At 36.0% G+C, this 12,661-nt stretch overlaps 2 protein-coding genes across 2 annotated transcripts; both read right to left on the bottom strand.

The window, feature by feature from the left end:
* Positions 1-442: 442 nt before the first annotated feature.
* LOC128659404 (palmdelphin-like) lies at positions 443-1,953 on the bottom strand. Its single transcript, XM_053713051.1, has one exon. It carries the CDS (start codon positions 1,918-1,920, stop codon positions 766-768), a length of 1,155 nt encoding a protein of 384 aa, XP_053569026.1. The 5' UTR covers positions 1,921-1,953; the 3' UTR covers positions 443-765.
* Positions 1,954-4,515: 2,562 nt separating this feature from the next.
* Positions 4,516-6,026, bottom strand: LOC128659403 (palmdelphin-like). The gene has a single exon (XM_053713050.1). The coding sequence runs from the start codon at positions 5,991-5,993 to the stop codon at positions 4,839-4,841; it is 1,155 nt and encodes a 384-aa protein (XP_053569025.1). The 5' UTR covers positions 5,994-6,026; the 3' UTR covers positions 4,516-4,838.
* Between the last annotated feature and the right edge of the window lie 6,635 nt (positions 6,027-12,661).

Below are 12,661 nucleotides of genomic sequence, written 5' to 3'. Positions count from 1 at the left end.
ATCACGTTAGCCAATGATGAGGCATATATAAAAGCAGCCACCAATTAGCAGCTAGCTTCCAGCAGCTTACCAATGCTCCTGAGCTACCTAGGTATGCTTTCCAACAAAGGACACAAAGAGAACGAAGCAAAAAAGACAACAGAAGCAAATTGGATAGTTGCTTAAAATTATTTGCGCTATCTGGATCATGAAAGTAAATGTTGGGTTTCATGTTGCTTTTATTTTTTTCATAATGTTTAGTGCCCCGGTAAACCATCTGACAAAGTGAAACGTTCATTCAAGCCAGATCATGTCTGAAATGGTTTTGGTCATAATTTCCTAATACAAGTTAAATGAAATTGCACTGGCAAGTAGGAACATTACTATATATTTATAAGATGCTAAATCACTTCCCACAGCTAAGAGCAATATAAGACATGAACCTGTCTATGTACAAAGGTCATTAACTTGCATAGCGTATTTATTCACCAAAGCAATTAGAAGTATACAATATAACAGTTCATATAAAAAATACACAATTCTACGCAGTGATTTATGATTTTCTGGTCATATTCTTCCCTGGTCCATATACAATTGCTTTCGTTAAATTACTTTTTTTCCCAGTTTAGCCATCCGGATTCTCAGCGCTGTTAAAGACGGATCTTCAGTACCATCATCTATCGTCTGCCTGGTATACTGAGAATAGTTAGAATGGCTTAAGCTCGCTTCTTGTTCTTGTAAAGATATGGAATTCTTATAGGGTATCTGATTTCTCATAATTATATTTTAATTTGGTAGTTTTTGTACTGTGATATTTTGTGTATCATTCTGAAGTATTTGCTTTCGCTGAGCGATGGGGGGTATGGAAATCTCTTTTGTGACATTTTCTTCATCAAGTTTAATTTCCTCTTCATTATCATCATCAATGATAACTAGCTCAGCCCGGATGATCCCTTCATAATCTGAAATGGGTTTGGCATCACTTTCATCGGCATGCTGGTATCCCATAAAAATCATAGTAACTGGTTCGGAATCATCGACAATACATGGTGTTGCATGAATGATGCTGTAGCGCGTATCCTCTTCATATGCTGAGGAAGGGTGTTCTGTAGTGTACCCTGAGTCTGTAGACATGGCCTGGTGGGAATTATCTGTTGGTTTACTATACAATTCCTTCTTTTCTTCTATTGCTTGTTGGCTTTGTTTCAACCCACTTGACGTGCTCAGAGAATTTTTTGGCTCTTCAACACTTTCTCTAGTTTGAGAGATTTGTCTTGATATGTCTGGATAGGATTGTGTTTCTCCTGTTTTTGTCCCATTCATAATACTCTTTGAGAACACAGTCTGACCATGAACATTTCCATTAATCTCTTGGAGGGGTGAATGGTGCCCGTTTGTTCTTGGTGAGATTTGACCATAAGAGGAAACATTGCTATACTGAGTGGAATATACAGGTTCATGATACTCAGTGGGAAACTGTGAGCTTTTTTCAGTTGCTTTCCTTAACAGATCTTCTACTTCAACTGGGGCCAAGGTGTCAACTCCATTTTGTGTCACATTTCCCTCTCTATCCATAGCATACACTGATTTCCTTCCATCGTCATAAACTTTCACTCCTGTGTCTTTGAGTTCAGCAGAAGAAACGGGTATACTGGACAACACTGTGCTTTCTCCTGTTTTCTTATCCTTGGCAACTTTGATTTCCATGGCAAATAAAGCTTTTCTCTGCTCCTCTCCATTCTCGTTTTGGGTGCTCTCCATCCTCCTGATAAACGTTGGTTTATATGATGCAGGAAGGTCAGGTATACCTGCATATATATCAGTTTTAACTGCTTCTACTTCTATAGCTTCTGCCTTTACGGCCTTTATGATATCTTCATTTGTTCTTTCCACGGATTTTAATCTTTGTAGCACGCAAATTTCTTTAGCTGAGAGCTGCATTTCTGCTTTTTTAAGTTCATCAATTTCTTTCTCAAGTCTTTAAGCATTCTTTAGAATGTACCAAGCAAGAATAAATTACATTGTCCCAAAGGCATTAGCTTTCTTTAGTACACAAAACCTTCCACCATGTGCTGTGGCCTAATCTGGAAGGCACTTTGTAATCAGTAGACTGGACACAGGCTTAGAGTCTTCTTAGTTCATAATGAGCATTACTTTATTCTGACTTCGAACGAAGACAATATTTTTTTTGCGCCATTTATTGATCAAATATTGCGATGGCTACTGGACTATCTGGAAAGACAAAAAGTGGCCGAAGTGTGATGTTTACTCATCGACAAAACTGTATTTTAGTTGAAGCTGTCATCGAACATTATGATGTTATTATCTGCTATCAAGCAAAATCTATAAACCCTCAAAGAAAGAAGGCAATTTGGGAACAAATTAGTCGTGCAGTGTCAGCGGAGGGTAGTTTTCCTAAAGACGTTAGGGCCTGTCGGAAGAGGGTGAATGATATTCGTAAGAATATTAAAAAAAAAAGTCTGTAAGGAAAATCAGTTATCGAAAGGAACTGGTGGAGGCCCCGCATATAGGGCTGAACTTCTGGACTATGAACAGATGCTGTATGCCAGGATGGGGGATGCTGTCGTGGTGGGACTTGATGTTCCATCAGATACCATGGATTTCAGAGGTAAATATCTCATTGCTTGCTGTTAAACGAATAGTCTATTCAGAACTTAAATTTCATGATTCAGACAGAGCATACCATGTTTATCAACTTTATAATTTTCTCCTATTAAGATTTTTTATTTTTTATCTTTGAATATGTATTTAACAAATTTTGATTGTAAGCTTGGAAGCAGGACCATTTTTGGTTGAGGACCTGGATAGCGCTTGCTGATTGGATGGCTACATTTAAAAAGAAAACAATCCTCAAGCGCTAACCAGGTGCCACACCCAAAAATGGTCCGGCTTCTAAGCTTAGATTCTTTTATTGTTTAAAATAAAGATAAAAAAAAGAGGACAATAAAAAAATTATAATAGGATTGAATTTTAAAGTTGTTTAAAATTCCATGCTCTATCTGAATAATGAAAGTATCATTTTCACTATACTATCTCTTTAACATGTATTTTGTATATTCAGTTTTGACTTTATGTTTGTTAATTTTTTTAATTTTATTTATATGTACTTTAAAGAACAACATGAAGAGGCGTTTGAAACAGAAATAGAAAATGCCTAGGGGGGACCAACCATCCGAGTCTGAGTTGACTTCTGAACAGCAACAACCCTCAACATCATCATGTGATATAACATGCAGAGAAGAAACTACCAGTAAGTAAAAGTATATTACTAAAATGTAAATATCATTTGTATTAATGAAAAGAATCGACAATGAAATGTAATTAATATGTATTAAGTTTCTGACTTTTCTCATGAAAATTCTGTTTATGTACAGAAGAATTTTTTATAAACATGTATATGAATATCAATGTATTTATTGTTACAGGTGTCAGGGGATTACTACAGACAATGCAGGATTCCTCAATTACATTATTTGATGGTAAGTATTGACCTTTTTTTTTTCTTTGAAATAATTTTTTTTTTTATCTAAAATTATATTTATTTACATTCATAGATGAAATAGAAATCACTATTGACTTGCCTTTTAGCCAATTAGTGCTGTGTCAGGCAAAACTCCACAGGCGCAAGCACAATTCCATCCACATGGCACACATGGACCAGCAGTCTCTTGCTGCGAAAAGCAAACAAAAAAAGCATGTGACAAGAGGCTGCCTGCAGTGGCCCAGAAACAGGCAGACATTTAGAGGTTCAAAAAGGCACAGTTAACACCAAAATTGTTATGGTTTATATTGTTATACTTTATAGCCATTAAACCTCCAAGTCTGCCTATCTCTAAGCCACCACAGACAGCCCCCCATCACATGCCTTCTCCATTTGCCCCCCACAGCAAGCGACCGCCAATCCATGGGTGCCATACAGACAGCACCGTGCCCACACCCGTGGTGTTGTGCACACATTTAAGTAAAATTTAAGAAAACAACTTTCCAATCCACTTCTATCATCAAATCTGCATAGTTTTCCCCTTATCCTTTGTTGAAGGAGCAGTAATGCACTACTGGGAGCTAGCTGAAACATCACGTTAGCCAATGATGAGGCATATATAAAAGCAGCCACCAATTAGCAGCTAGCTTCCAGCAGCTTACCAATGCTCCTGAGCTACCTAGGTATGCTTTCCAACAAAGGACACAAAGAGAACGAAGCAAAAAAGACAACAGAAGCAAATTGGATAGTTGCTTAAAATTATTTGCGCTATCTGGATCATGAAAGTAAATGTTGGGTTTCATGTTGCTTTTATTTTTTTCATAATGTTTAGTGCCCCGGTAAACCATCTGACAAAGTGAAACGTTCATTCAAGCCAGATCATGTCTGAAATGGTTTTGGTCATAATTTCCTAATACAAGTTAAATGAAATTGCACTGGCAAGTAGGAACATTACTATATATTTATAAGATGCTAAATCACTTCCCACAGCTAAGAGCAATATAAGACATGAACCTGTCTATGTACAAAGGTCATTAACTTGCATAGCGTATTTATTCACCAAAGCAATTAGAAGTATACAATATAACAGTTCATATAAAAAATACACAATTCTACGCAGTGATTTATGATTTTCTGGTCATATTCTTCCCTGGTCCATATACAATTGCTTTCGTTAAATTACTTTTTTTCCCAGTTTAGCCATCCGGATTCTCAGCGCTGTTAAAGACGGATCTTCAGTACCATCATCTATCGTCTGCCTGGTATACTGAGAATAGTTAGAATGGCTTAAGCTCGCTTCTTGTTCTTGTAAAGATATGGAATTCTTATAGGGTATCTGATTTCTCATAATTATATTTTAATTTGGTAGTTTTTGTACTGTGATATTTTGTGTATCATTCTGAAGTATTTGCTTTCGCTGAGCGATGGGGGGTATGGAAATCTCTTTTGTGACATTTTCTTCATCAAGTTTAATTTCCTCTTCATTATCATCATCAATGATAACTAGCTCAGCCCGGATGATCCCTTCATAATCTGAAATGGGTTTGGCATCACTTTCATCGGCATGCTGGTATCCCATAAAAATCATAGTAACTGGTTCGGAATCATCGACAATACATGGTGTTGCATGAATGATGCTGTAGCGCGTATCCTCTTCATATGCTGAGGAAGGGTGTTCTGTAGTGTACCCTGAGTCTGTAGACATGGCCTGGTGGGAATTATCTGTTGGTTTACTATACAATTCCTTCTTTTCTTCTATTGCTTGTTGGCTTTGTTTCAACCCACTTGACGTGCTCAGAGAATTTTTTGGCTCTTCAACACTTTCTCTAGTTTGAGAGATTTGTCTTGATATGTCTGGATAGGATTGTGTTTCTCCTGTTTTTGTCCCATTCATAATACTCTTTGAGAACACAGTCTGACCATGAACATTTCCATTAATCTCTTGGAGGGGTGAATGGTGCCCGTTTGTTCTTGGTGAGATTTGACCATAAGAGGAAACATTGCTATACTGAGTGGAATATACAGGTTCATGATACTCAGTGGGAAACTGTGAGCTTTTTTCAGTTGCTTTCCTTAACAGATCTTCTACTTCAACTGGGGCCAAGGTGTCAACTCCATTTTGTGTCACATTTCCCTCTCTATCCATAGCATACACTGATTTCCTTCCATCGTCATAAACTTTCACTCCTGTGTCTTTGAGTTCAGCAGAAGAAACGGGTATACTGGACAACACTGTGCTTTCTCCTGTTTTCTTATCCTTGGCAACTTTGATTTCCATGGCAAATAAAGCTTTTCTCTGCTCCTCTCCATTCTCGTTTTGGGTGCTCTCCATCCTCCTGATAAACGTTGGTTTATATGATGCAGGAAGGTCAGGTATACCTGCATATATATCAGTTTTAACTGCTTCTACTTCTATAGCTTCTGCCTTTACGGCCTTTATGATATCTTCATTTGTTCTTTCCACGGATTTTAATCTTTGTAGCACGCAAATTTCTTTAGCTGAGAGCTGCATTTCTGCTTTTTTAAGTTCATCAATTTCTTTCTCAAGTCTTTAAGCATTCTTTAGAATGTACCAAGCAAGAATAAATTACATTGTCCCAAAGGCATTAGCTTTCTTTAGTACACAAAACCTTCCACCATGTGCTGTGGCCTAATCTGGAAGGCACTTTGTAATCAGTAGACTGGACACAGGCTTAGAGTCTTCTTAGTTCATAATGAGCATTACTTTATTCTGACTTCGAACGAAGACAATATTTTTTTTGCGCCATTTATTGATCAAATATTGCGATGGCTATTGGACTATCTGGAAAGACAAAAAGTGGCCGAAGTGTGATGTTTACTCATCGACAAAACTGTATTTTAGTTGAAGCTGTCATCGAACATTATGATGTTATTATCTGCTATCAAGCAAAATCTATAAACCCTCAAAGAAAGAAGGCAATTTGGGAACAAATTAGTCGTGCAGTGTCAGCGGAGGGTAGTTTTCCTAAAGACGTTAGGGCCTGTCGGAAGAGGGTGAATGATATTCGTAAGAATATTAAAAAAAAAAGTCTGTAAGGAAAAGCAGTTATCGAAAGGAACTGGTGGAGGCCCCGCATATAGGGCTGAACTTCTGGACTATGAACAGATGCTGTATGCCAGGATGGGGGATGCTGTCGTGGTGGGACTTGATGTTCCATCAGATACCATGGATTTCAGAGGTAAATATCTCATTGCTTGCTGTTAAACGAATAGTCTATTCAGAACTTAAATTTCATGATTCAGACAGAGCATACTATGTTTATCAACTTTATAATTTTCTCCTATTAAGATTTTTTATTTTTTATCTTTGAATATGTATTTAACAAAGTTTGATTGTAAGCTTGGAAGCAGGACCATTTTTGGTTGAGGACCTGGATAGCGCTTGCTGATTGGATGGCTACATTTAAAAAGAAAACAATCCTCAAGCGCTAACCAGGTGCCACACCCAAAAATGGTCCGGCTTCTAAGCTTAGATTCTTTTATTGTTTAAAATAAAGATAAAAAAAAGAGGACAATAAAAAAATTATAATAGGATTGAATTTTAAAGTTGTTTAAAATTCCATGCTCTATCTGAATAATGAAAGTATCATTTTCACTATACTATCTCTTTAACATGTATTTTGTATATTCAGTTTTGACTTTATGTTTGTTAATTTTTTTAATTTTATTTATATGTACTTTAAAGAACAACATGAAGAGGCGTTTGAAACAGAAATAGAAAATGCCTAGGGGGGACCAACCATCCGAGTCTGAGTTGACTTCTGAACAGCAACAACCCTCAACATCATCATGTGATATAACATGCAGAGAAGAAACTACCAGTAAGTAAAAGTATATTACTAAAATGTAAATATCATTTGTATTAATGAAAAGAATCGACAATGAAATGTAATTAATATGTATTAAGTTTCTGACTTTTCTCATGAAAATTCTGTTTATGTACAGAAGAATTTTTTATAAACATGTATATGAATATCAATGTATTTATTGTTACAGGTGTCAGGGGATTACTACAGACAATGCAGGATTCCTCAATTACATTATTTGATGGTAAGTATTGACCTTTTTTTTTTCTTTGAAATAATTTTTTTTTTTATCTAAAATTATATTTATTTACATTCATAGATGAAATAGAAATCACTTTAGAACCACTTGTGACGGACACAGTTTGTCAGGAGGATGATGATGAGACACAAATAGAGGGACAAACTCAAATACAACTTGAGACACCACATGTTGACGAATCAGAATGTAAGGAAGAGATTGAGGATGCACAACAATGTCAAATAGATGAACCAGAGAGACCAAATGAAGTTGAACGATTGACAGATATGACATTGTCTTTTCGAAATGAACGGAATGAATTTTTTAAGGAAATGATTGAATTACAAAAACAGAGAAATAATTTACTTAAAGAACAGTTAAATGTTCAAAAGGAGTATTATCAGAAAAAGTTAGAGTTCATGAATAGGCGACATCCAGATTTATAATTATATTGTTCATCATATACCTTCAAGTTATGGGGTATAAACAATTTAACGCACTTTAAATTATAACCTTTGTTAATTTTTATTAGAGTTTACTGTTTTGATGTTGATATTGTGTTTAATAAAGTTTTTTTACATTATTAAATAAAGTTTTTTAATTCAAAGTAAATAACGAAACTTATGGTTTTTGTATCAAAGTATTTATTTTTTATTCAAAACTAGAAATTTATATATATAACTCTATAAATATATATATATATATATATATATATATATATATATATATATATATATATATATATATATATATATGTATAAATAACACAACACAACTTTGGTAACAAACTATATAATTCTTCTTAGAAAAAATAAATATATATATATATATATATATTTATATATATATATATATATATATATATATATATATATATACACACACATCTATCTATTTAAAATATAAAAAAAAGAAAAACTGTATTTGAATCCAATCCGAAAATTTCCTGAAAAAAAAAAAGTTGTAATTAATAAGATTGAACAAACAATATTAACATGTGATTACAGTTTTAAGTAGACTTACATCTAAAAAATCTTTCAATAATTTCAAGACGATTTTCAACTCCAGCTCTTGTGGTATGTCTTATGACAATTTCCTGAGGAACATAAACATCTTCAGGCACATCCTCCAGACACACCTCATCTAGATTTCCTTGGGCAATAGCAATATTATGCATTATGCATGACACCAGAATTATATCATTACATTTCTCAGGGGAATATTGTAGATCACCACGTGAACGGTCCAACACTCGAAATCTCATTTTCAGTACCCCAAATGTTCACTCAATTGCACTCCTTGTTGACCTGTGAGCTTCGTTAAACTTGATTTCAGAGCGTGTATGAGGAATTGGTACAGGTGTCAAGAGCCAAGGCCTACAGGGGTACCCGCTGTCACCTTCAAAAATATAATGAAATTAAAAATTAGCTATATGTAACTACAGGTTTATAAGGTTCAACAATGACAATTTAATAATTAAAAAAATGTTTGATTAATATAAATATAAAAATTTTAATATTCACCTAATAGCCAACCGTGTGGCATGTCTCCACGTTCAAATGCTGTAAATAAAGCCGACTGCTTTAATATGTGAAAATCGTGGCATGACCCTGGAAAACCTGATCTTACTGCCCAAAATCGAAGGTTAGAATCACATACTGCCTGAACATTGAGAGAGTGGATGTGTTTGCGATTTCTATATTGCTCCTCCCTTAAAGCTGGTGGTCGAATTGCAATATGTGTGCAATCAATTGCACCTAGCACATTTGGAATGCAGGCAACTTGATAAAAAACAGCTATTACTTGGTGCCATTCATGTACATTCCTTGGCACATATATAAATTTATTTAGATGCTTCAAAATAGCTTTTAAAACAGTCCTCAAATGTCTGCAAAAAGAAGGCTGACTCATGCCTACCACTGCATTGGACACAGCCTGAAAAGAGCCTGTGGCTAGGAAAAGCAAAACTGCCAATAACTTGAGCATTCCAGGTATTGCCCTTGTTCTTCTGGTCTGTGGCTCTAGATCATTCTGTATTAGAACATATAGATTTTGTATGCTCTCCCTGTTTAGGCGAAATCTTTTTTTTATCTGGTAATCAGATAATGCCTGTAGTCCACAACGAGGTAGAAAAACTCATGGAACTCTTTGCCGTCTACGTATTGGCATAATCTGTTCATTTCAACGACTTTCATGGCCCCTTGCTAAAGAAATAGCAGACAAAATCAGGAAATAATCCATCTTCTGGCGCTGAAAATATGGAGTAAATTAGATGTTCTCCTATCTCTTTAGGGAGAACATTAGTAGTCATATTAGGAGGAGAACTTTAGGCTCTCCAATGGCGCAAAATAATGATAAATATATATTTTGGAGAGAAGTTGGTCGTATTGTTGAATATACACCCGGAAAAGGGCGTTTTAAAGCTTTATTTTGCGCAAATGTGCGCCTAGGCGAGGGACATTGAAGGGCGAGAATTTTGCAGTCGTATTTGCACATTTTTAGGAGTATTTGTGATTGATAAATAAGAGATACATTACGACGGCGTGAATTTAGGCGCAAATGAAGGAGAATATGTTTGATAAATCGAGCCCTAAATAATGGGTTTTACTGTGCATGTAAGTATTTTATATTCCAATGTTCTTCACATAGGGGAAAATGCTCTATGTATTTTTAAATAGATATTGCTATCTATCTATATATCTATCTATCTATCTATCTATATATATATATATATATATATATATATATACCAGGGGCGTATTCAGGATTTGTGCTGCCCTAGGCACTCAAAATTCTGCTAACCTACCTCTCAGTCCAGGCCAGGCTGCACAAGTGAGCTCCGCCTCCACTGTCACCATGTTATGCGCACCCACATAGAATCCCATAGGATAGCAATAGCTGGGCCCTGGTTGATTTAGCCACCCGGCCCTGAGTTCAGTAGAGTGGCCCTAGGGACTCAAAATTCTGCTGCCCCTTAAAAATCTGCTGCCCTAGGCACCGGCCTCGTTGGCCTATGCCTTAATACGCCCCTGATATATACTGCCGAGTGGTAAGCGGTAGTTTGTTTCTTACAGTTTGCGCTCTCTATTGATGTCTGTGGGGAGAAGACGTTAGTGCAGTCGCAATATCCGAAGTCCTGAAGTTAGCGCGCGTCAGCTTTCACTCGCGAACAACTAATTTACTTTCAACTTGCAATATGCACAATAACACATGAGCTTCTGGTGGTGTTTGCGTGCAAGTAAATGTGCTGAATAGCGCACTACTTGTAATCTGACCATGTGAAGGCACAACCACACAAGTTTTTTTTTTTTAAATGGATTGGAGGTGGGAGGAACTTTGCTTATCTGTTAAGATGTATTTTCTATATATTATATTATACTTGCAGTACATTAATTGAAAGACCCTGTGTAGTTTCAGCAGTAATATATGCTGTTTTTTTGTGCTGCCCTAGACACTGTGCAAACCACCTACCACAATAATTTGCCCAATGATGCATGGAGGGGTCTTGCCCTCCAATTAGATATGCATAAATCACTGATTTGTAACACAATTAACTAAATAAAATATTTGAAATGCACAGGAGAGGGCTCTTGCCCTAGTACTACCTATCAAAATGTGTTGCCCCCAACCACCACCATTCCAATCCTACTGTTCTAGACAACAGCCTAGTAGGATTTTAAAATCTCTTTAAAAGAATTAAAAAAGAAAAAAAAGATATAACTTAAAGGACCATTAAAGTTGACATTTCAACAATGCATAAAATGTTTCATTTTTGCAAGTGAAACATTATTGCAATATACATTCATTACTTATTTTGCAGCCTTTTGTTGTAAAATACATTAAAAAAATATTTGTTTCACTTTCTCCCAGGGAGGCTTGGGTTAATAATTTAAGGCTATTTATGTGATTTTTTGTTTACTTTTCCATCCCTCCCTAAGCTTCTAGGGTGTCACATGCTTTTAAAAGGTAGATTATCAGTTTTTTTTATCTACAATCATGATAGGCAAAGGCAAATCATTCCTTGCAATAGTAACCATGTTTTATCAGTACTTAACCAATACAAGAGGCCAGGCTACCCCAGTCTGCACATGTGCAAACAGAGCTTGCACTATATCTGAATACTAGTTTGTGATTGGTTAGCAGGGGTTCTCTTCTGAGGGACAGGGAAATCAGTGAAAATAATAAACATAAAACAATATACTCATTTGACAAAATAAATCTGCAATTTTCAATGCAAAATGATTTTTATAAATGAAGGTTTATAAACATGTAGTTTACAATTTGTGTTTAGTGACCCTTTAAAGGGACATGAAGCCCAACATTTTTCTTTCATAATTCAGATTATACAATTTTAAACAACTTTCCAATTTATTTCTTTTATCAATTTTGTTTCATTTTCTTGGTAAAGAGCAGCAATACACTACTTGGAGCTAGCTGAACACATCTGTAAGCCAAAGATAAGATGTTTATAAGTGCAGCCATGAATCAGCATCTAGCTCCCAGCTCCTGAGCCTACCTAGGTATGCTTGTCAACAAACAAAACCAACGCCTAGATTTAGAGTTTGGCGTTAGCCATCAAAAGCAGTGTTAAGGGGTCCTAACGCTGCTTTTTACCGCCCACTGGTATTTAGAGTCAGCCAGGAAAGGGTCTAACGCTCACTTCCAAGCCGCGACTTTTCCATACCGCAGATCCACTTACGCCAATTGCGTATCCTATCTTTTCAATGGGATCTTCCTAACGCTGGTATTTAGAGTCTTGGCTGAAGTGAGCGGTAGAGCCTCTACCGACAAGACTCCATCTGCAGGAAAAAGTCATTAGTTACAGGGACAGTCAAGTCCAAAAAAAACTTTCATGTTTCAAAAAAGGCATGTAATTTTACACACCTTTCCAATTTAATTTTATCACCAATTTGCTTTGTTCCCTTGGTATTCTTAGTTGAAAGCTAAACCTAGGAAGGCTCATATGATAATTTCTAAGCCCTTGAAGGCCGCCTCTAATCACATGCTTTTGTATTTGCTTTTCACAACAGGGGAGAGCTAGTTCCTGTAAGCCATATAGATAACATTGTGAGCACGCCTGTGAATTGTGGCAGACACTGCACTAATTGGCTAAAA

The sequence above is a fragment of the Bombina bombina genome, chromosome 5 (genome assembly GCF_027579735.1).
Source record: "Bombina bombina isolate aBomBom1 chromosome 5, aBomBom1.pri, whole genome shotgun sequence".
NCBI classification, from domain to species: Eukaryota; Metazoa; Chordata; class Amphibia; order Anura; family Bombinatoridae; genus Bombina; species Bombina bombina.
The sequence above is the reverse complement of the archived record's forward strand: the minus strand, read 5'-3'. Positions and strand labels throughout refer to the sequence as shown.